This window comes from Chelonoidis abingdonii, chromosome 16 (genome assembly GCF_003597395.2).
Source record: "Chelonoidis abingdonii isolate Lonesome George chromosome 16, CheloAbing_2.0, whole genome shotgun sequence".
Classification (NCBI taxonomy): Eukaryota; Metazoa; Chordata; order Testudines; family Testudinidae; genus Chelonoidis; species Chelonoidis abingdonii.
The window spans coordinates 20342539-20366196 of NC_133784.1; the positions used below are offsets into that span (position 1 = coordinate 20342539).

Consider the following 23658-nt stretch of genomic DNA (forward strand, 5'->3'; position numbering starts at 1 on the left):
AATATCCATGGGCAGGGCTATGACAATGGTGCAAATATGAAGGGAAACATATCAGGTGTACAAGCACGACTTTTGAAAACAAACCCAAGAGCTTTTTTTTTTTTACACCATGTGCATGTCACAACTATAATCTCATTTTGGGAGACATGGCCAAAACACGTCCAGATGCAATGAGTTTCTTTGGAGTCTTGCAGCGTATTTACGTCCTTTTTTCTGCATCTACTAAAAGATGGACTATTTTTAGAGAACATGTTACTGGCCTTTCGTAAAGCCTCTCTGCGAAACACGATGGGAATGTAGAATGCAAAGCGTCAAAGCTCTGCAGTACCAAGCAGGAGAGTTTTATGATGCACTCATAGAAGTAGCAAACAACTGATGATGCTCAAGCAAAAAATGAAGCCGAATCGCTGGCTATTCAAATAAAAGGATTATAAGTTTCTGGTTTCACTAGTTTTCTGGCATGATTTACTTTTTCAAGTGAATTTTGTGAGCAAACAGCTGCAGAGGATACAATGGATATTTCTGCAGGAATTTCTTCGTTTAAAAAGCTTTGTAATTGGTTAAAAATGTACAGAGAGAAGGGTTTTCAAGAAGTGTTAACTGGTGCCAATGAACTTGCCAAAGATCTAGATGTGACTCCAGTATTCCAGACTAAAGGTTTGTGCAAACCAAAAAACAGTTTGAGTATGAGTCTGCAGACGAGCCTTTTTCTGATCCAAAAGAAGCTTACAGAGTGCAATGCTTCAATTAAGTGTTAGACAACGCTTTACAGTCACTTGAACCAAGGTCTGAACAGTTACAAAAGCATGAGAGTTTATCTGGATTTTTATGCAAACTCAGAAATCTTCCCAAGGACACCGTATGAAAATCTGCTGCAGATCTGGAACGTGCATTGACAGACGTGAAACTAATGCAGGAAAACGCACAAGTTTCAACTGTAAAATCAGTTGACATAAGTGGCTACATGCTTTGTGAAGAACTGGAAGCATTAAAGCCAATTATTTTGTCCGACTGTAGAAACCCCCTAAAAATCCTTCAATTTCTTGCACATAAATAACCGATCAACAGCATTCCCAAATTTATTTATAGCCATTCGAATCTTCCTGACTATTCTGGTAACTGTAGCCTCAGGAAAGAGGAGTTTCTCGAAGCTAAATCTAATTAAAACATGTCTGTGATCAACAATGCAAGAAGACCAATTAAACAATTTGGCAATCTGTCAATTGAATGCAAAGTAATGAACAGCCTAGTTAGGCAATATACTGAAAGATTGTCAAACAAAAAGCGAGGAAGATAAAGTTTTAAAAACATATAGCTGAGGTGTACAATAAAGCTCCTCTTAATGAACTTGATATTTATAATATATGATGTCATGTATGTAATATATAATTCTATTATTATGTATATAATCATGGAAAGTAAATAATACATGGAAGAAATGAAAGGTGGTTTTTTTAGTCATCCCTGCCGGAGCCCCGTCAAAACTGTTCAAATTGGGCCCCGCACTTCCTAAATCCAGCCCTGCTCCCAGCTGCAGGCTGCGCACTACCCCTGCATCACTGCCCAAGAACACCCCCCCACCTCACAGCTGCAGGCACTCTGATGGCCAACAGGGAGCGCTGGAGGGGCCTCTTGCCCCCTCAGCCGTGGCAGAGGGCCACCTCCAATAGATCCACTACATCGGTACTAAATGAAATACAAAAGGCTCCTGGGTTCTAAGTCTGTCTGCCCCACAGAGGGGCACACCAGGCTCTGGCTACAAGTGCCAGCTATTGCACCCATGCCTCTGCCATGCTAAGCACCAGGAGACTGTCTACTGCCATGAGGACCCCAGTAAGGGACCAAGTTAGTCCAAGTGGGCCAGGAACCCCAGCACCAGGAGTCCCAGAGTGGCACAGGTCGGGCAGGCTCCACTGTTCTATGTGCTCAGCTGCCACTCACAAGCGTCCCCACTCCAGCCCTGGTAACACTGGCACCGGAAGTGGGTCCGTAGGTAGGCGGTGTCGGCGGCAGACAGCTCCCCCTCCACCCGCAGCATTGGCTGCTGCCCGTCTGCCTCACCCCGGCGCAGGATCAAGAAGCTGAGCGGGTTGAGGTGGAGGAAGACATTGGCGGTGCTGTACCGGCGCAGGCAGCGCCCCCAGCCCTGGCACAGTGCCTGGCTGCAACGCTGAGCCGCCGTGGTGACGTTGACGATGTAGTGACCCAGCTCTTCCTCCAGGTAGGCCTTGAGGGTCCGGCAGGTGTTCTGGGAAGGGAATGAGGGGTGAGCGAGAGCCAGAGGGCAGCTGTGGACCGACTGTCATGGCAGGTCCTGCTAGGAACCCAGGAACAGTTCAAGCCCACCGGGGCATACCAATAGCACTGCCAGGCGCTAGCACTGTTCCTTCACATGCCTTCAGATCCCCAGGGGCTGGCAGCACTATTGCTGCATGCAGGGGGTGGCACTTCCCTACACCCAGGCCAAGCCAGGAGGCAGAAATGCCAAGCAGGCCAGGATCAGCAGGGCCCCAAGAAGACTGGCAGCTTTCTCTGCCCCACTGATTGCACTGGGTCAGGCACCATGGAATGCTCAGACCTCGCGGGCACAGACCAGAGCATCAGCAAGGCCACAACACGTGCTGTGGCCAGCCCTGGCTCATTCACAGCACAAGCTGCAGTAGGCAGATGCCAGCAGGGCACCAGGCCCAATCCTGTTTCAGTCTTTGACTCCATAGGAGGCAGGAGCAGGCCTGTTGAGAGGCGGTCCCCATGCTCGATACCAGAGCTCAAGATGGCAGGCGGATGCTTCCCTGCTGCGAGCAGAGGGGGCGCTGTCCTCCCCCAGTACTCACCTGGCTCTTGGTGTAGTCTGCATCACCCCAGAAGATGGCACCGGCTGCCCCCAGGGCAGCGCTCTCGCCAATGGTGGAGACCAGGTCCATCTGCCAGGGAGGAATCCAGGACAGGGTCAATGGTTAGGGTGGAAACTTGCAGCAGGAGGTAGGCAGGTGCAGCTCCCCAAACCAACCTGCAAACTCTAATCTATTGCATTCACCTGGATACTCCAGGGGCAGGAGGATCAGGATCACGTGGGAGGGCAGTGCCATAGTAGTCAACTCCTGGTTGGGGGGGGTGGGGGTGGAGTGGAGGGTGCGTGTGTGCGCCCATACGCGCTCACACTCCAGGTGGCTGTGTCAGATGTGAGCTCTCTGCTAGTCTCTGAGTAGGGCTGGGCCTGGCCAGGAGGCCTCCTGGGTGGTGCTAGTGCCCTGCTGTAGTGTTAGAGGCAGGTGCTTTTGGGCATGCTAACTTGCCACCTGAGGCCATTAAAGATCCAGTGTATTTTTCCTGCTACCCCCTCAAACACACCCAATTCTGCTGTCCAAATCCCAGCACCCTACACTGCACCTCCCTCATTGCTCTCCCATCTCTTCCCCAGTCCAGCTGCCTGGGAGATTCGCCATTATGTGCCCCACACTGTTGCTAGGTGCTGTTAGAACAGCTGCTGTGCTCCACCCCAGAGAGGGCTGCCTTTCTGGCACCAGGGAGAGCAGTCCCAACCTCCCCCCTTACAGTCCATGAAGCAGCTGGGGGTGAAAGGTTGCCAGTTACTGAGATATGAGCTATCCCAGGGCTGCACCCAGCCTAGTGGCACACACTTTGTGAAGGGGTGGGGGTGGAGCCCCACTCCATGCTCCTCACATTCCTGCCCCTCCCTTCCTTGCTCCAGGCCAGCATGTATGTTCCTGGGCTGGGCCTAGCCACCAGGGCTGCTGAGACAGCAGGTGGCCTGATGGAACAAGCACTGACAGGCAGGAAGGAGGGAGCCACCAGCAGCTAGGGAGCTGCACTGAGGGTGCCAGAGGTGGGTGGCACAGCCTGCATGCAGCATAGCTCCTGCCTGGGATGGGGGTGGGCAGCTGCAGGATTAACTCGTCTAGCAAGTGGGACTGGCGCAGCTACTGAGAACCAGGCTCTGAGCAGCCATCCCACACATGGCCTTGCCCACATAACTGGCTGCTGCAGCCCCCCGAGATCCCAGACCTGGGCTCCCTGCACACAGCTCTGCCAGTGCCCTTCAATCCCAACCCACAGCCCCTGTTATCCCTGCCCCAGGCTCACCCCACACAGCCCTGACAATGCCCCTCAATCATGACCCACAGCAGCCCCCTGCTATCCGAGTCTCATAAAGGGGTTGTAGCCTATTAATGTCCCTTCATATCACATTAATCCAAACGGAGCCAGCTCTTCAGCACTGAGACGTTAGTGCATGGGGTTCTCAACAAAAGTTTTGGTGGCTTTGGAGTGTGACCACCAACTGTTGCTAGTGCCAGACTGACACTTTTTCCTAAAATACTTAATTAACTTTAGGAAAAAGAAAAATATCCACATCTATGTGTATGTGGTTTTTGGTACAGACAATAAAAAATAGTGCTGTGAAAAGTGATATTTGTATGTTGGTTAATATCACTTTTCACAGCACACTTGGTAGCTAGCTGGGAGGCGGTGATAGGTCTGCTGGGAAAAGTGATACCTGCATGTTTGTTAATATCACTATTCTCAGCAAAGCCCCAGGACAAATTAAGGCCTGGATGGGGATGGGGGGGGGGTCAGAGGAGGAGGTAGCGAGGGCCTGAGGCCATGGATGTAGGACCAGGGGAGACAGCAGGGGCCCAAAGCCAGTGCTGGAAGGGGCTGCTGAGCCTGCATAGCTGGAGCTGGGGTTCAGTGCCCACGGCTGCATGGTCAGAGCCAGGGGCTGTGCATCTGAAGCTGGGGGTCGGAGCCTGCTGCCGCACAGCAGGGGCTAGAGGTCAGCACCAAGGGCCGGCTCTGCTGCTGGAACCCGGGACCAGAGCCCAAAGCCAGGGCCACATGGCCAGAGCCGAGGGTTGGCACATGCAGTCCCATGGCCAGATTCCTGAAGGCCCGCACTGGAGCCTGCTGTCCAACTACCCCAGGGCTGACGTCTGAGCCCTACCACCTGCTATCAAGCGGGGTTGAGAACTCACCTTGCTCTTGCAGCATTGTACCCCACCTGTCTCCAGAGGCAGTGCAGGGCACCGCATCCAGGCAGAGCCACCCAGAAGATTCAGGACACACACACACACCCGCCGCAGAATTGCTGCCAAGGAAGCCATCAAGTCCAGCCCCCTGCGCTGAGGCAGGACCAAGAAACCCTACAGCAGCCCTGACAGAGGTTTGTCAGACTTGTTCTTAAAAACCTCCAGTGACAGGAATTCCACAACCTCCCTTGGAGGCTATTAGTCTTTATCCTACTGTCAGTGGCTATAGAGAACACTCAATCACCATTCTCTTCATAAGAGCCCTTAACATATTTGAAGACTGGTATCAGGTTTCCCCCTGCCCCCAGTCTTCTCAAGACTAAACATGCCCCAATTTTTTAACCTGCCCTCATAGATCAGGTTTTCTAAACCTTGGATCATTTTTGCTGCTCTTCTCTGGACTCTCTCCAATTTGTCCACATCTTTCTGAAGTGTGGTGCCCAGAACTGGACCCAGCCCTCCAGCTGAGGCCTCATCCATGCTGAGCAGGACAACGTCCTCCCACATGACACTCGATTAAAAAACATCCCAGAATGAAATTAGCCTCTTTGGGGAAGGGGGGGCAACTCTGCCACATCAGTTTGATCCACTCTAACCCCCAGACCCTTTGCAGCAGCAGCACCACCACCTAGCCAGTTAGTCCCCATTTTGAAGCTGCGCATTTGATTTTTGGTTCCTAAATGTAGTACATTGCACTTGTCTTTACTGAAGTTCATCTTGTTGATTTCAAACCAATTCTCAATTTGTCAAGGCCCTTTTGAACTCTAATCCTGCCCTCCACAGGGCTCGCAACACCTCCCAGCTTGGTGTCCCCTATATATTCTTATAGGCAAACTCCCCACTCCATCATCCAAGTCATTAATGAAAATACTGACTAGCACTGGACTCAGGACTGATCCCTGCAGGACCTCACTAGATGCACTCTCCCAGTCTGCCAGCTAACTGTGAAATACCATCTTTCAGCCAGTTGCGCATCCACTTTACCGTAATGCTATCTAGACCCCATTTCCCTCGTTTCCTTATGAGAATGGCCAGCAGCCGGCTGTCCTGCTCCATGCCAGTGCTATGCCTAAGCTATCACTAGGGCACTTGTCAAATACCAGCATCCAGTGTCTCATAATTAACCCTCTCATTGCCTCCATGAGGACTAGTGTGCCCATGTAACAGAAATGGAAACTGAGGGACAGGAGAGGATTTACTCAAGGTCAGAAAATTTAAGAACCAGCATTGAGAATAGAGCTGAGGAGTCCTGGCTCGCAGTCTATTCTTCTAGCCACTAGATAGAAGCAGCCTGCCACCCACAGAGACCCCGCGCCCGTCCCATCCCACCCCCCCGGACCCCTCCACCCCCGGAGCGCTTCCAGTGGGAAGTGTTCCCAGCCAGGAGCTGCACTCAGGAGGACACATAAGGAAGCATTTAGGCATGTGCTGCCCTGGCAGACAGCAGAAAAGGAGAACACAAACACCAAGGCGGGGGGCGAAATCTGCCCAGCTGGGGTCACTTATGTCCTCCCACTCATCTCTACCCCCTCAAAATGCCCAGAAGGCTGGGGTGGAAAGGCCCCCCTCCCATGCAGCTAGGAGCCACCCAGCTGGGCAGGACAACGTGGGGACCCCGAGAACCTCTGACTCCCAGCCCGCCCCAGAGAGATGGCTTTGCAGCCTTAGCCATGCCAGCAGCTGGCTGTGTGCAGGGCCCACTGGACTACTACTCAGTCACTGACAGGGGGCACTGTGCACAGCAGAGCTGGCATGCTGGGCACTATAGATGGGCTAATGGATGCAGCCGCTAGGATCCCTGTGGTGCTTTGGGCCTCAGTGGCCCTTTCAGCCCCATATCAGCAGCCAAACATCCCGCAGAGCCTCTGTCCCGAGAGGTGTCCCACAGGGCTTGGCTCAGCTTCCTCCCCCTGTGCCTGCAGGGTGGAAGCACAGAGTGGAGCAGGTCTCAGACCTGAGCCCATTCACATGGGCTCTCTGTTACAAGGGGGCCCTTTATACTAAATGGCTGGGAGACCCCACATCCCCCATGCTACATCCTCAGTTAGAAAATGAGATTCTGTTGCCTCCTACCCCTGCACCATTGCTGCCAGGGAGCTGGGTGCCTGCCTTGCCCATCCACCACCTCCTAACACCCGAGGCTCCTCTATGGTCTGCTGGAGGAGCACACCCAGGGCATAGCCTTCCCCCATCAACAGGGAGGTTGACGGAGCTGCTCTCCTGGCCCACGGAGCCCACGCTCAATTCCCATATAGGGCTGGCAACATGGAGTCCCCGAGATCTAACACTCCCCCCCGTCACCCCACCAGCATGACTTGAAGCCCCACCCAGGACAATGGGGCACCCTCCTGTGGCAGGTACTGGCCTCTGCCTGGCCGCTCACAACTCCAACACACCCCTACCCCACAGGAAGAGACCGCAATGGCTTCTTACTCAAGAATGGCTTAATGTATCTGCAGGCCCTCCCATTAAGTGCCAGACATGCATGGGCCAGAACAATGGTACCAGCACTACCCTCCCACTCTTGCCTTTTCTCTCCCCATCACAGCCACCTTCCTGCCCATCATGTTGCCCCCACAAGCCCTTGTGGGGACCGTCACACCCCAGGACACCAGGAAACAGACTTCTCAATGGAAATGCTTCGCACCGCAGAGGGCATCCTATGGCAGCATGGACCTTCCACATTGGGCAGAGGGGTTGACTAACGGGGGCATAGTTCAAGATGTGATCATTACAGATTCTGCACCCCACCACAGCTCCATACGGCTCCCCCAACATGGGACCCTTCCCCCATGCCGCACCTGGAGTCCAGGAGCTCAGGCACCAGATTTTCAGCTGAGCCCTTGAGAAAATCTGACTCTAAGTGATTTCCCTGTGCTCAAGAAGGAGGGCCAGGAATGGAACCCAGGAGTCCTGGCTCTTGAGGCCATGCTCTTCTTCCAGCTGCCGCATGAAGCTGGGCCCTGCGGGATGGGATCCAGAAAGGGGAAGTCATGGCTGTCAATGTGCGGTTAGCCTGCACAGCAGCAGGGCCACAGCTCCCATTTCAACAGCTGCACTCCCCTTGCCAGGAGGGGCATGGTAAGGTCAGGAACTCATCCTCAGCCATGGCAACGCTGGACGGGACCAGGGAGCTGGAATTCAATCTCACAGACCCACCTGACTAACACAGGAAGATTCCCCCCACCCCCTCTCCACTGCCCATCCTTCTCTCCTCCACCCCAACCTGCCAGGAAGGCCATAGAGCTGCCCTGTCTCAGCTCCCTTGGCTACCACCATGCAAGAGCCCTATGCCCAGGCAGCACAAGCAACAGGGCCGCTGGCAAGTCAGCTCAGATGCAGAGGGACAAGCAGGACTGGGACCCTGCTCTACTCCATAAAGCACCACAAGCCCATGACAATGCAGGAAGGGCACAGCTGGGGTTGAATTTGAGGAGCTGGTGTTTAAAGCCTTGGATGGTGGGAAGAATCAGTTCCTCCTGCCCTCCCTGGTGGAGATCACACGGGGCCTGGAAAAGACTGTGCAAAGTCTGTCCTCTTGGTATGTTCTGGAGCCTTTGCTGTAATATGCTGGGAGGATGTGTGATCACACTGCCCCCTAGTGGTGACACCACCCACTACCCTCTCCCAGAACCAGAGAGCCAGAGGCCCAGGAAGAAGCAGGGTTCTAGGCAGAGTCAGTGAAAGTAAGCCGGTACGCCCCGGCACAGCATACCAGTAAAAGCCAGTACGCCATGCTGAGCTGGCTTCTCCAGACAGCAATTAAAGGGCCTGGGGCTCCCAGCACCGGCTGGAGACCCAGGCCCTTTAAATTGCCACCAGAGCCCTGCTCCTGGAGCCCTGGGGTAGCGGCAGCAGGGCTCTGAGGGTTATTTAAAGGGCTGGGGCTCCCGCTGCCTCTACTGCCCTGGGCCCTTTATATAACCACCAGAGCCCCACCGCTGCTCCGGCAGCTATTTAAAGGGCCCAGAGCGCTAGAGGCAGGGGACCCCTGGGCCCTTTAAATAGCCCCCAGAGCCCTGCTGCCAAAGCCTTGGGGTAGCAGCAGCAGCCGGGGGGTTCGGCAGCAGTTTAAAGGGCCGGGGTTGGTAGCAGCAGCCAAGCCCTGGGCCCTTTAAACTGCTGCCGGAGCCCCCGGCTGCTGCTGCTACCCCAGCGGGGGAGGGGGAGGCCACTGACCTGTACAGGGTAGGCTGGGGCTGGCTCTAATGCCACCCCCCATCCCCTCCCCTTCTGGGGGCCAGAGCTGGCCCCAACTCAGCCCAGCCCTATACCGGTAAGTCCCTATTTCTACTTTCACCCCTGGTTCTAGCCCCAACGTCTCTGGCAGAAATGGGTCTATCCCTGGGGCGCGGGCACCACCTTACACTGCTCAGGACGTCCAGCTTGTGGCTGTAGGTGGGCCTGGTGTAGACGAAGACTGGCAGCGAGTAGCCGTCATGGTGCTGGTGGGAGATCCGCAAGGCCTCCATGACCCGTGAGCGCACGAACTTGCGGCCGTTCTCAGAGGAGGCCAGGATCTGGTCTAGGTAGATGGAGGGGTAGAGGGCTGTGCTCTCCTTCCAGAGCCAGGACAGCCGGTCATTGCGTGTCTCCTCCATGTCAGGGCAGTGGCCCGTGTAGCTGTCTGGATTCTTGCTGTAGTCACGGTTGTAGCAGTCCGGGAAGAGGTAGTAACCCCACAGCTGCTTGGGCCGATAGCTCTTGGCATGCTGCAGGGTGTGAAGCATGAATCTCTGGGCCGAGCTCTCAAACTCGTACTGGGCCTCCTTGTTCACCATGTCCTCCTGCCAGTCGGGGTGTTGCGACAGCACCAGCTGGCGGGAGTTCTGCCGGTAGATGTCTTTGTTGCGGACCCAGATGGGCTGCCATTCCTCCCAGTCGATGACAGCCAGCCCTTCCTTGGCCTCAGAGCGGATGTACCTCCAGATTCCTTCCTGGAGCTGGTCCAGGTGCTCCTGTAGGCTGCTGTTCTGGGGGACACCTCCATTCACAGCCACCTGCTGCTCATCGTAGTAGGGGTAGAGGCCCAGGCGCTCCTTGCAGAAGATGGTGAGCTTCTGGTCTACAAAGCCCTCATTGGGCGAGGCATCCAGGTCAAAGAGGCTGAAGTCCAGCTGGACCTGGAAGCGGGGCTTGCAGTCCTGGGTGGGCGCATTCCAGGCCACAATGAAGGGCTTCTGGGTGAAAAGGGGGGCAAAGGTTGGCTTCTCATCCTGCCCACGGACGCCGATGACAGCAAGGACCAGGAGCCATGGCACTGCCAGCACAGAGCCTCCCCGCATTCTCTCTCACTGGGCGGCTTCAGGTCACAGCCTGCAGGGGAACAAGACTGTAAGAGGGTAGAGCAAAAGGCACTCCCCCATCCCACTAGCAGTAGAGCTTTGCAGGCTTCTCCCAGTTCTGCCAATGCCCCAAAGCCCCCCTACTATCTCAACCCCACAAACCCAGCTTTGCCAATGCCCCTCCAAAACATTGAGGTATTCAAATGGTCTGCCACTGGCCCCCATGTGAGCACCTCACAAACGTCAGTGCATCTCTGCTCTGAACTGGGGAGAATACTTTTCCACTTTGCTGAAGGGAAACTGAGGCACAGAGCTCAAGTGACTGACCTGAGGCCATACAGAATGCCTGCAGTGGAGCTGGGAACTGAACCAAGATCTCCTGCATTGCAGGCTAGCATCTCAGACCCCAGATCAGCCTTCCTGTCCTGCTCTGCCAAGGCACTTCGGTCCTGACCTGCCACAACCCACCTGAGCCCAGTACGACTTGATGGTGTTACCGAAATGTTGGGTCCGCCTAGGTGAGAGCCAATGACGGCCAGACAAGGATAAGGAAAGGTTGCTTTATTCTGCAGAAAAAAGGAGAGTTCTCTACCTTCGTACAAAAAACAAACACTCTCCTCCATACAAAAAACAAGAATCTTTTATACACACACACACAGGCTTCGGTCATGTCAGCATTTGATTCGTGGTTAGCAAACTCTGCACTTCTGCAATCTGCTCAGCAAAAACCAGCTTAGGACCAGCTTCAACTACCTCAAGACTAATAAGGGAAGACAGTTCAAAAGTTCAGACTACTATCTCCGTGAGGTATCCAATCTCCCCTTATGGTTGCCAGCTATTATAAAACCACTAGCTGTTAAGGAGTCACTGCTGACTGTCACAGTCCCCACTTCGGGCCTGATAATCCAAATTGTCGGGCCCGTTACACAATTTGTGATCAAGCTGGAGGGAGAAATATTGCGTTTTCCTACAGACAGTAGAGCCCTTAGTAACAGCACTACACAAACATTTTGCACATTGCAACATTACCCAAACGACACAGAGAAAGAAAAGAAAGAAAAGAATCCATTTGACAATTTTACGGAAAAGGCCAGTAAACCATGACCCAAGGTCAGGGAGGAAGTCGTCAAAATTAAGGGTATGATCAAGAGATACAGTGTGGAAAACAACAGCTGCATCCTTGATGGCCTGCAAATCCTCCTCAATTAAACCAGAGCCATTAATATAAAAACAGCATCTTTCCCCAATGCAAGCACAGGCCCCCGCTACTTCAGCATTCATGGCATCTAGCACACGCCTATTTTGCAGTGTTACTTCTGCTATGTCATCAATTTCTCGTTGTAACTTTTGGAACGCATCCAAGGAAGCATTAGCTGCTTTTTCAAGTTCTGCAGAAATGTTTACCACCGCCCTTTCCAGCTCTGCCACCCCCAGTCCAGGAATTAGCCCCCGTATAAAGGAATTAAATCCTGTTTGCCTGATTACTAGGGGGTTTTCGACATGTTTAACCCGAGCCCCTTTCAAGGGTGTGAAGAGCTTGTGAGAATAAGTCCCCAGGTTGAGAATTTGGCTTGAGTCCAGTGTGGTGTTTACTTGAACGTCTGGTAATACTCTGGCCACACCACACCGGCCATGCCAACCTGGCAGGAGAGCTTTATAAGCATTATGGCCACAAATAAAATACAGACTGGGGCTTTGTAAATAAAGGGTGAGGGAGCTTCCTGCTACTCAGTGGCCGAGGTCGAGGACAGTATATGCGGGGATTTTCTTCCCAAAAATCGACCTCTTTAGGAGCAGAAGGTTTTGGGTATAGAGGGGCTTGAATCTGTATTTTCTTAAAGCGACGTCCCACAAGAACCAATAATCCATTTGTCCCGGTGCCTGGTTTTCAAGCACCAGGCACAGAGGAGTTAAGTGAGTCAGAGTGTCAAAAGACCCAAACTCAGGCCAATCGGTTCCCAGGGCTGGCCAATCCTGAGTACAAAGCTGCAATAAACGCCTCTTTGACATTCCTTTCTGAACACTGGGTAAAGGCCATTCATTTAACATGTAATCTAAAGGGCTATCCTTAGAGGGTTTCCGCTGAGACCCACCCATCCCTCTTCTGGCACTCATATAGAGAAGTAAACAGAAAGAAGGAAGGAATAATGGTCTAATCTAAAAAAATCCAAGCCAGCAATCTCTGCTTACACTGACTGCTACAGGGGATAGAACAGAAGGATTTTAATACGACCTCAGGGCTTCCTTGCACACTATGGCTTCCACCCTGAGGATTTATGAACAAGCAGCTCAGTCCTGCCCACACACCTAACACCCAAAGGTATAAGACAGAAATACAGTAACCAGCTAACCAGAATATAACTAGAACCCAGGAAGTGTTTCCTTATCCTATTAGGGCTCACCTTATCGGAGCACGAACCCCAGGGGCCGTGGCGGAGTGAGGAAGAGGGGCTAAGCACCCTGGTGGCGCCACTCCTAGTTCATCGCAGCCATCCAGAGTCCGATGTCCGAGCTAGGAGGCTCCCATCTGGGGATGCCAGAAACCGTTACCAAAATGTCAGGTCCGCCTAGCTGAGAGCCAATGACAGCCAGACAGGGATAAGGAAAGGTTGCTTTATTCTGCAGAAAAAAGGAGAGTTCTCTAACTTCGTACAAAAACACTCTACTCCATACAAAAAACAAGAATTTTTTATACACACTCACACACAAGCTTCGGTCGTGTTAGCATTTGATTGGTGGTTAGCAAACCCTGCACTTCTGCAATCTGCTCAGCAAAAACCAGCTTAGGACCAGCTTCAACTACCTCAAGACTAATAAGGGAGGACAGTCCAAAAGTTCAGACTACTGTGTCCCTGAGGTGTCCAATTTCCCCTAATGGTTGCCAGCTATTCTAAAATTACTAGCTGTTATGGGGTCACTGCTAACTGTGACAATGGGCAGCAGAGACTCGCCCTTAGGAGGGGAAGCTTCCAGCCACAAAAATCCTCCAGCACCTGCACCGGGCCAGGAGCAGTCTCAGACCCAAGTCTGTCAGCACAGTAGGCTGAGCAGCCTCCCCAACCCCTGCAAAGGGCCTGCTCCACAGCTCAGCTCCAACAGTACGATTCCAACATAGCTTTCTTGACAGTCCCACCAGCAAGAGCCAGGCCCCATCATACAGCAGGCACATAACCTCCCTGGAAGGGAGCTTGCAATGCAGGGCCTGGTTCCGATCTCTCCCACACATTGCGCCGACTATTCGAATCGAGTCACTCCGGACTGAGACTGGCTGTAAATCGGAAGGATCGGGCCCCACGCCGGAAGCTGAAGCCTTGAAACATCCGAGGAATGTGCGGGCCTTCGCTTATCAGCGCACTCGGTGGGTCGGACAAGTTTTGTTCCAGACCGATCCCTCCCTCCTCCCGGGCTGCGCCCTCGTGCGACCCCCCCCAGACCCCCGCCTCAGCTCCGCCGGGGCGTGCCAGCGAGGCCACCTTTTGTTCGGCAACTCCGCGCACGGAGCAACAGGCTTCGCGCGAGCTGCGGGGCAGTGCGAACTTCTTTCCATTGCAATAGCCTGCGAGGCCAAGCGATCGGCGAGAAGCAAGAGCCCGAGATCAAATAGCAAAGGGGCCGGGCGAGGGAAAAATGTGGGTGTCAGCAGAGCAAGGGCTCGCACAAAGCCGCCCCAAGGAGCTGTGCTGCAGCGAGAACAGATCCGCTCTCAGCCCGGCCGGCAGCTAGCGGCACAAATCACAGCACGGCGCAGAGCCGGGAGAGGGAACCCGAGCAGCGGCGCGTCCGGGACAGAGCCGGGGCTCCCCAGAGTGACCAGCTCCCCCGGCAAGGGGGAGGGAGTGGGCTGCCCGTCGCCCCCCGCCAGACCCCCAGCCAAGCCGCACGCCGGGATCCAGACCGCAAGTTCCTGGAGCGGGGCGGCGGGGCAGGACAAGGCGCGGAACAGGGGACGCTTCCCGGCCACCCAGAGCTCCGCTCCAGAGCGGGCCGCTCGCCGGGCCGCAGGGGGGTCGGCAGCCCCCGCGCTGGAACCAGAGCCAGTGGGAGAGCCCCACGCCCCCGGCGCTGCTGCCTCCTGCCCCACTCCCGGCAGCTGGGAAAGTTCCGTGCCCGCCCAGTCCCGGCCGGCCCAGCCCCAACAGTCCCCTGCGCTCCGGGCGCGCACTCACCTGCGGCTCAGCCCCCCCCAACCAACCTGCTCTTAAAGACCACGAGCCCAGCACCGCCCCGCTCGGCGCTGCCGGCCTCGGCAGCCCCTTTAAAAGCCCAAAGGCTGGAGCGGCCCAATGCGAGCTGGAGGGGAGGGAAGATCCCCGACGGGCCCCCGCCTCCCGGCTCTAGGGAGGAACTGGCTCAGCGCGCTGCCGGCCGGCCAGAAGCGGGACGTAAGTCCTGTGGCTCCTGACTCGCTCTGCGCCGTTTGTAACGCTCCGTGGCAACGGAGACTGTTATTTTTATATGCCCTAGTCCTCACCCCCCTCCCTGGCCGCCAGGAGCCACTTGGTACAGCCCGGCTGTCTCGGCATGCCCGGCGCCGCTTGCTACTGAACTACAGGGGGCGGGGCGTGACGGGGCGGGGCGGGTCTGGGGGAGGGGCCGGGCCAACGGAGCCCGCCCAGGGCGGTAGTTAGGGGAGCGGCGAACTGCTGCAGCGCCGGTCTCTGCCCGCAGGGGGCGCAGTGGGGAGGGTCACTGGCTGTGTGGGAGATCCCAGTTACTCCAGCCCCAGCCTCTCCCAGCAGGGGGCACTGTGGGGAGTGGGCGAGACACTGGCTGCGGGGGTCCCGGTTACTTCAGGCCCAGCCTCTCCCAGCAGGGGACGCTTTGGGGAACGGGGCAGAGGGTGCTGGCTGTGGGGTGGGGGGGGGCCACCGGCCCCAGCTCCAGACTCCCCTGCAGTTCCAATGTTCAGAGCCCCTTTTCTCCAGGAGCTGCAGACAATGGGGCAGGCATGCCTGCTGCCTTGCCCTCGCCCACCATGAGTTGGTATAAGGATTGACTTGGGAGCACTGGCTCTCTGATCAAGTCACAAAGCAGCTGTTATGTCAACAGCTGGGAATCCCTTGGAACGGTTGTTTCGTTATGGACTCTACATAAACATCTGCTGGGGGAACAAGGTCAGCCCCAGTGAATGGCCATTGTCTTGGGAGGGCCATTTTCCTTCCCAAGAATGCACCCGCCAGTCTGCTGGGCTCAATGGCTCCCCCAGAGCCCTGGCAACTGGCTGCCGGGACAAGGCTTGGCATGCCAAATAGCTGGCACGTTCCAGCCAGACAGCGTTCTGGAACCCCTCCAAAGTGCCACTAGAGCTCAATCAAAACCAGCTCTTCAGACCCAGAAGGCTAAGCGGCTGGATCTTCTCCCATCACAAGGTTGGTTATTTGCATGTTCTTGTGATACCAGAAGCCGACCGTGCTCAGGGGTTCAATGGGACTTGTCTGAGTTTGGTGGCTGGCCAGCTTGGGAATCTGCAGCTGCAGGATGCTGAGTGATGAGCTCTGGTTGAGTTCACCTGCAGTTGAGGGTTTTCCTCAACTCTGGAAATCAGGCTTCTGTCTCACTACATAACAGCCACTGCTTTCCCCATACCATCTGGCCAGCGGGCCTCAACCCTGTCCCAGAAGGGCCTTGAGACCCCATGGTGTCCCAGACCTCTCTGCTGAGAGTGCCACCACCAGAGGCAGAAATGGTGCTTGTCAGCTCAGGATGTCTCCATGGCTTTATGCTTTCCTTGAACCCTCCTCTCTGGGAGCCCTGGGCTGTGACAAGGAACATGGGGGTTAAAGAGACAGTGCTGCACAAATGGATTCCTTATTGATTAAAGCCTCCAAAAAGTGCCTTCAGTCACCTATGGTACTGGGGACTGGCATGGCTCTGGGGATGGAATCTCTCACCTCTAGGTCCCTAGTTCCATAACCCAGCCAGGTCAAAAGAGACCAAAGAGCCTTCCCTTGGGATGGCTGATCAGTGGCCTGTTGGCCATGAATTAGATGGGGAGGGATGTCCCAGTCCATTTCCAAATGGGCCAATATCTACGTGACACCCAGTGCCACCAAACCTGCTGGCACTCCCAGCAGCGAGACCAAGAACTGAGTCAGCCACAGGGTCCCTCTGCAGTACGGAAACAGCCCACAGGCTGACCTCAGTTGCCCACTGCAGATCTCTCTTGATCCATCCAGGATTGCTGCTGCAAATGGGGATAATAGGACGAGATCACTGGGGACACTGTTACAGGGTACACGACCAGGCCCCAGTTCTCAAATGGTTTGGGCCCATCTACAGTAACACTTCCCTCAATGGTGAGGGTGGGTCCAATGGAACATATTGATTGCTTTTGCTGGCCTCCGGTGGACTCCCGTCTCACACAGAGGTTGGTCTCTGTGGGGTAGGACTGAAGCATGTGGGTGATATGGAGGCTGTTTGCCCTGCCACTGCCCATGCTGTATCTTGGCTGCAACCGACCAGAGGCCTTTGAGCTCCAGGGCTGCCACCACAGCCCCAGTCTCATTCCCCCACAATCCAATGCAATTTTATGTTTGCACTGCCAGCTGGCCTGGGCACCTCCCCTTCCTTCCTCTGCTGGACTCGCAGGGCTTGCTTCTAGCTGGGCTCTGCTTTTCCAGCCACATGTGCGTCACTTACAAGCCACTGTGGGTGTAAAATGATTAAGGGCTTTTCTACATGGGGAGTTTGACCACATACACTTAGTCTAGAAGTGCCTGCTTCTAGTTTAGCTTAGCTCCCTATAGCTGTCCACATGTAGGCTTACAGTGGTTTAAATTCACTCCTTTAGCTTCTACTGGTAGAACTTCCTGGGTGCATGAATCTGAACAACCAAACAGGATGAGGCCAACTAGAGACAGCTGGGGTGAGAACATCCCGCACCCTACAGACACGGTAAGGAGCCACTCCGACCCCATCATTACTCGCTGGTTACACAAATGGAGGGACAAACAACAGGGCATCACATTAGGGCTGTTCTTAATGGGCAGCCACCCCACTCTTTACTGCTTCTGCTGGGAGAGGTGGACCTGGTAACTGGGGTCTCCCCGCATACCCAGCACTCCTGCCCCTCCCCTCAGTGGCCCGTGCTGGGAGAGGCTGGGGCTGAAGTAGCTGGTCGCTCCCCTCAGAAATCCCCCCACAGCCAGCGCTCCAGCCCCCTCGCCCCAGCACCCCCTGCTGGGAGAGGCTGGACTGGAATAGCTGGGAGCTCCCCCCACAGCCAGTGCTCCTGCCCCACTCCTTACAGCAGGTGCCAGAATCATCGGGGCAAAGTGGTACCAACAATGCCCTCTGAGCAGCAGTGGGGGGGTCCTGGCAGCGCATGCCCACCGTGTGAGGCCCAAGGCCAGGGAATAACAACACGGAGGAGAGCTACTGGATTAGCTGGCACCTTTGTCCCAGCTGAGATGGATCTCCATGGGCAGAGGAAATGAAGGGCTGCTGATCTGTAATCCGATCACAGCCCCTCATACCCCTGCGCTAGGGAGAGGCAAGGGGGTGAGGCCCAAAGGCTCCCTGGAGAGCTGGACTCTGCAGTTCGGGGTGGAGGGGGTGAGCTCCCAGCACGAGGAGGGGGAAGGGAAAGACACTGGGGCTAGACTGAGGCAGGGGGCCAGGCCAGCCAAACAATGGGGGCTCCCAGAGGAGCTGGCTGTGGAGCTTGGAGCTTTGTTCCACACAAAAGGCTCAGGAGGCAGCAGTGGGGCAGCTCCCAGCAATCAGACTAGCCAGACTACCAGACTACGTTCTGGGAGCTGGGGGCTTTGTCAGCTCAACCCCAAGCCATGAGCACAGGCAGCCAATTCAGGATGGATACAGACCACCAGCCATGCCAACCACGCCTGCACTTCCCATCCCCCCCCGCCCAGAGCTACAGCCCCCATTACAGGCCCCAGTTCCCACACTCCCCCCAATAAAGACTCTAATTCACTCTCCCACCCCCATTACAGAACCCAATTCCCTCTGCCCACCCCCCATTACAAACCCCAATTCCCTCAGCCCACCCCTGTTACAGACTCCAATTCCCCCTTTCCATTACCCCACCCACCCCATTACAGACCCCAAATTCCTCCACCCCATGTTGCGCCAGGTCTCTACAGAGGCCAAGGCTGATGGTCACTAGGGGATGCCCTTCTGCCTGGGGGGCTGCCCTATGGGTGTAACACTGCGCAATGGCTGCAGTTTAGGATAATCGTTCCATGCCTCCTTGCTGGGAACAAAGCAAAGCAACTCAAGCTGGGGCTGATGGAGGAGATAATACACGCAGCCAATCCAGGATGACCAGACAGCAAGTGTGAAAAATCGGGACGGGGGGGGAGGGATACTAGGAGCCTATATAAAAACAAGACCCAAAAATCGGGACTGTCCCTATAAAATTGAGACGTCTGATTACCCAAAGCCCATCCGGCTTCTTGATAGGCCAGGAAATCCATGTGCCTGGGATGAAGGAACAGCCAGGAAGAAATGCAGGAAGCCAGGTGTGTTCCAGCCTGGAAGCATGAGACACTCACTGACAGTCCAGAGGGAGAGGCAGGGGCTGGCATAGCTAGGAGCTCCCACCACCAGCCAACACTCCTGCCACCTCCCCACAGTGCCCCCTGCTGGGAGAGATTGGCACAGGAGTGGCTGGGCACTGCTCTGTGTCTAGCACTCTCACTTTTCTGGACAGTGCCTCCTCTGAAAACACTGTAAATAAGCCACTTGTCCCAAATACAGAGAACTGAGATAGCAAGTCCCTGCCGAGTACTCTGGTCTGGATACAGAACCAGAGCACCCCCACCTCCACACACACACAAACCAGTGCCTGGGACCCACAGCCCTGTATCCTTCCAGTTACCAAGTCTCATGTTATCACACTAACAATATAGATCACAAAGCCCTTTGCAAAGGTGGGGGTCATTATCACCATTGCACAGATGGGGAAAGTGAGGCACTAAGTGTTACCCAAAGACACATTGCAAGTGGGTGACAGAGCCAGGTCCTGAACCCAGCTCCCCAGCACCACGTCCCACCCACAGGGTAATGCTGTCACACGCAGCTCTAGTGCATTGCTGCTGTAGCGTCTCCACTCCAGCTGATCTTTGCTGCACATCATGCAGTCCTCAGCCCCACCAGGGCAAAGTGCTGTCTTCAGAATGTCTCGCTTGCCTGCCCTCATGGTGTCCGAACCTGCTGCGCTGTTGGTCAAACCGCCCTCTCATTGACCCTCAGGGCTGGTTGTTCCAACCACTGGCACATTGGCAGCCAAAGGGTGTCCCCACCAGATGGCTAGTCACTGGCTTGTGTGACATGAGTTTGTGGGGTGTCAGTCCCATGGGCCCGTCACAATGCCAACAGGCCACCTGCTTTTAGTCGCTGCAGAAAGGCTGAGGACTGACCGGGCCACGGAGCCAACCTCCCTGCTCACCCCAGAGGCTGAGGCAGAGAGCGGTGTGTGAGATGCCTGGCACTGCTTCTGCCCATGCTGGACATATGCTGGCAAACACAGTTACCATGAAACTCCCTGAGCTACGCCCTTGGCTCAGATTCACCCTCAGCAGTGTAAGGGCCTAGCAAGGACTATTCTATATAGGGAAGGTTTCTGTCGCACACCTAACATGAAGGAGGCAGTGCACTGAGCAGGTGCCCATGCCCAGCTAGATGAGCATAATGGACATTGCAGGTCACTGGATGTTCTATTCCCTTCTTCTGGGACAGCTGGCCGGGGTGTTTCTAGCACATGGCACTGGGCACTCACAAGGCACTCAAGCTCCCGTTAGTGCATTAAGTCTTGTCTCCTACCCCTAGCCTGGCACTGGGGCAGGATCAGATCCTTTGCTAGCCTCCTGCAGACCCTCTATAGGTTAACACTGGATGTGTCGTTAGCACCACCCATTGGAGGGTGTCATTGCACTTTGTGGACATTAATTTACCCACAGAACCCCTCTGGGAGCCCAGTCAGTAGCATTAGCCCCATTTTATAGATGGGGAAACTGAGGCACAGAGTGAGGAAGCAACTTGACACGATCAGGCAGCAGGCCAGCAGCAGAGCCAGGCCTAGAACCCAGCTCTTCCAAGGCCTAGCCCAGTGCACCAGCCACTAGGTAACACCATCAGAATGGGCATGTGATGGAGCTGGGAATAGACCCCAGGAGTCCTGACACACATTGCCCCCCATTCTCACTGTTAGATCCCCCACCACCCACTTCCCTTCCAGAACTGGGAATAGGACCCAGGAGTCCTGATTTCCACCCCCCATTCTCCTTCCAGAGCTGGGAAGAGAACTGAGGCATCCCAGCTCCCTGCTCTTATCACTCTCTTCCTGACCTCATTTCTATTGCTAGGTCCATCCCAGCCCATTATTCTCTCCTGGTAAAGCACATACCTTGGCCTTCCCCAAGTATAAAAAAATGACTCACCTGCCTGGCTTGGCTTTCTGTGGCTCCGGGTGGCAGCAGCCATGTTGGCGCAGGGAAGGGTGTGGTAGAGAGATCAGTCCACACTGGGGGAAACCCCTCATGGATGGCTGCACCCAGCGAAGGAAGGGAGAAAGAAATGAACGAAGGAGCCGGCAAGGAGGAGAGTTTTGACCCCCACAGGGGATCTCCGAACAGTCCAAAGTGTCCAGATTGGACAGAGACACTTCCTGGGCTGTGCCGTCCCAGGGCTAAGATTCCAGGGCCTGCGGGGCTGGACAGTGGCTCTCTCTCCCGGTGTCTCTCTCTCCTTCTCAGCTCTCCTATGCTCGGTCCCCCTCTCCAGAGGTGCACACTCACTCTCTGCAGCCGAGGGAGCTGTGCGCTCCCCAGTTCTCACCTGCCCCCGTGGAGCTGCCCTATGTGTCTTAGCCAGTGCACACCCCTTTGTCCCCCTAGACTCCCCCCTAGCTTGGAAGGCCTTTCTCCCGGAACTGAGCCTGATTTCCTGCTGGCAAATGGAAAGGGAAGCTGTGCAGTCCCTGCTCAGCAACCACAAGGCCTCCGCAAGCTCCAAGGTTGGAGGGAGGGTGGCTCAGAGGTCAGCGAGGGCTCAGGGGATCTCCCCTGCATTTGCCTCCACTTGCAACCCATAGCGATTGCTGCTGACTGTTCCACGAAGCATCAGCCCAGCTTCCCCAACCCCTGCCGAGGGGGCAAGAGCGGGGCTTAGCATGGGCCATCCTGTTCCTGCTGTTCTGAGGTCGCCACCTGCTCCACCCCAAAAGAAAATACTGTAACAAGAGTCACCCAAAAGCTCTCCAGACTCTTGGCTCCAACGTGCACCTCTCCCAACCTGTAGGTAGCACTGCAGAACAGCCGGGACTGACATAGTGCCTCTCAGCTGTGCTCCGTGAGTGTGTCCGGTACCAGCACAATGTGTCAGAAAGTTCTACTCCGCTTGAATGGTTCTTCCTCCGCTTCTGGGTCTGCCTGACTCCAGCAGGACTGGAGAGCACCGTCTATGGGCAAGGGGATCGGAGCCTGCACTGTTAGAGAATGCCAGAGAGGCTATAGCCCCCATTGCCCCCTAAGCTGAACTGCACATGGGTGCAGGGCCTATACAGGAGTCACATTCTGGGGCTGGTGCAAAGGTCCCTGACCGGTGGTTTTTGGAGCACTGGCGGGAGTGCCATGGAGATGTGTCAGGGCACAATGGCGCAGGTGCCCCGTCTTCTTTACGGGTGCTAAACCCATAAAAGACATTAGAAATGCACAAAGACTTTCCCACAAAAGCACATGCCAGAGCTTCCCCAGAGAGGTTCTGCAGTCACCAGGAAAGAGGGGAGCGGGTAGATGTCCCCATGACACTCTCCTGGGCCCAGACTGAAGCTGTAAAGGGACTTTGCAGGACCCTGGGATTTGTTGTGAGTTGGTGTCAGGGGGGTTGATCCTTGTCCGGGCTGGCCTAGAATTCGTGGGACTCAGTAAGTGGCAGGGGGGTGGGAGTCTTCTCAGGCCTTGTTGCCTGAGAAGGGAAAATTGCTGGAACTCTGCAATTGTAGCTTTAGTTCTAGCTTGTTCCCAAGCATGGTGCAGTTACAGTTTAGTGCTAAGCAACAGTTTCCCCTTTCCCCTCCTTCCCCTTTCCCACTGAACACTTGCCTCAATCCCCATATAACCCCTTTCCCTCACTCTGTCCCATGGTGCTTTGGGGCATGTTGCCTGGCAGAGGTGGGAGTCAAGATGGAGCCCTCTATCCCCTCTCTCTCTCATCCCCCTTGTCTTCTTTTCCCTTCCTCCCTTCCTCTGTCCTGGAACAAGGAGGGTTATTCTTGCAAACTGCACTGGAAGGCCAGCAGCCGCGTGTAAGTCAAGCCCGGCCTCCTCTTTGAAATTATTAGTAGGTTACGAGAGAAACTGCCAGCCACTCAGCCACCCGCTCCCTACTGACTCCATCCCGTCCAGCCACATGCCCAAGCCTGGCAAGCTGCCGGGTCCCTTCCCCATGAGACCAGCGTGCCTGCAGTTCCAGGCCTTTTTCTAACAGGACTACCAAAAAGCCCTGTGGACTGTTGCCCCCTGAAAACGCACCCCAAAGCATCATGGGACACACATGCCCTGCAAAAACGCACAAAAACCTAAGACACCAGGGCTGATCCTGGCAGAGAGGCACCAACAACGTGATACTGCATCTACCTTGCCTGTGCACTTGCTGGCTGACACACACTAAGCAGGGTTGGGCTAGCCAAGACTTGGGTGGGTGACCACCCCACAAGCCCCAGCTGGTACAGGAAGCGGGGTGGGGCACTCTGAGCTGGGGCTGTGTTACAGGGAGTATAAGTGGGTGCAGGGCTGGTTCGAGAGTCTCATTACTGAATCTACTTTGGGGCCCTGGATGTCACTGAAAAATAAAACAGACCCTGGGCAGGTGTGTTGTTAGACCACAGGGAACTCTGGGATTTTAAGCATTTACCAAAGTAAAAGTTAGCAGCTGGCTATTGCTCTGTGATTTCCATTACAGAAAGGATGAAGACTGGCATGTTCTGGCTTTTCTGACAATAATTTGGGGGCCCTAGGAAATTGCTGGGGGGGGGGGCAAATGCCCCCATACCCTTCCAGTAGCACCAGGCCTGAGTAAGGGGCTCAGTAGGGGACACACTCCCCTCAGTCACTGCTGATCCCAATGGGAAGCTCAGGCTGCCGTGTTTCAGGGAGCAGAGGGGGTTACTCAGTAGGGGGCGCTCTCCCATCAATCAATGCCACTCCCCAGGGGCTGCTGTATTTCAGACCAGCTGCCAAAGCAAGGCCCCTGCCCTAGTGCTGGTCCCAACACAGGGTGATCATGCCTTGGGCATTGGTGGTATGGGGGGTAGCACCCAACACGTGCACTGTTTAAGGAGAACACAAAGATGAGTGGGCAAAGAC

At 55.2% G+C, this 23658-nt stretch overlaps 1 protein-coding gene across 2 annotated transcripts; it reads right to left on the reverse strand.

The window, feature by feature from the left end:
• HYAL2 (hyaluronidase 2) lies at positions 1-21213 on the reverse strand. 2 transcript variants are annotated; one of them, XM_075072948.1, is made up of 4 exons: positions 14500-14558; positions 9416-10364; positions 2835-2924; positions 1-2248 (listed from the first exon to the last, which is right to left on the reverse strand). In XM_075072948.1, the coding sequence occupies exons 2-4, from the start codon at positions 10331-10333 to the stop codon at positions 1919-1921; spliced, it is 1338 nt and encodes a 445-aa protein (XP_074929049.1). In that variant the 5' UTR covers positions 10334-10364; positions 14500-14558; the 3' UTR covers positions 1-1918. The 2 variants fall into 2 exon arrangements, with proteins under 2 accessions (XP_074929049.1, XP_032655210.1); XM_032799319.2 differs by lacking the exon at positions 14500-14558 and adding an exon at positions 20734-21213 and having other exon boundaries at positions 790-2248.
• Positions 21214-23658: the final 2445 nt, after the last annotated feature.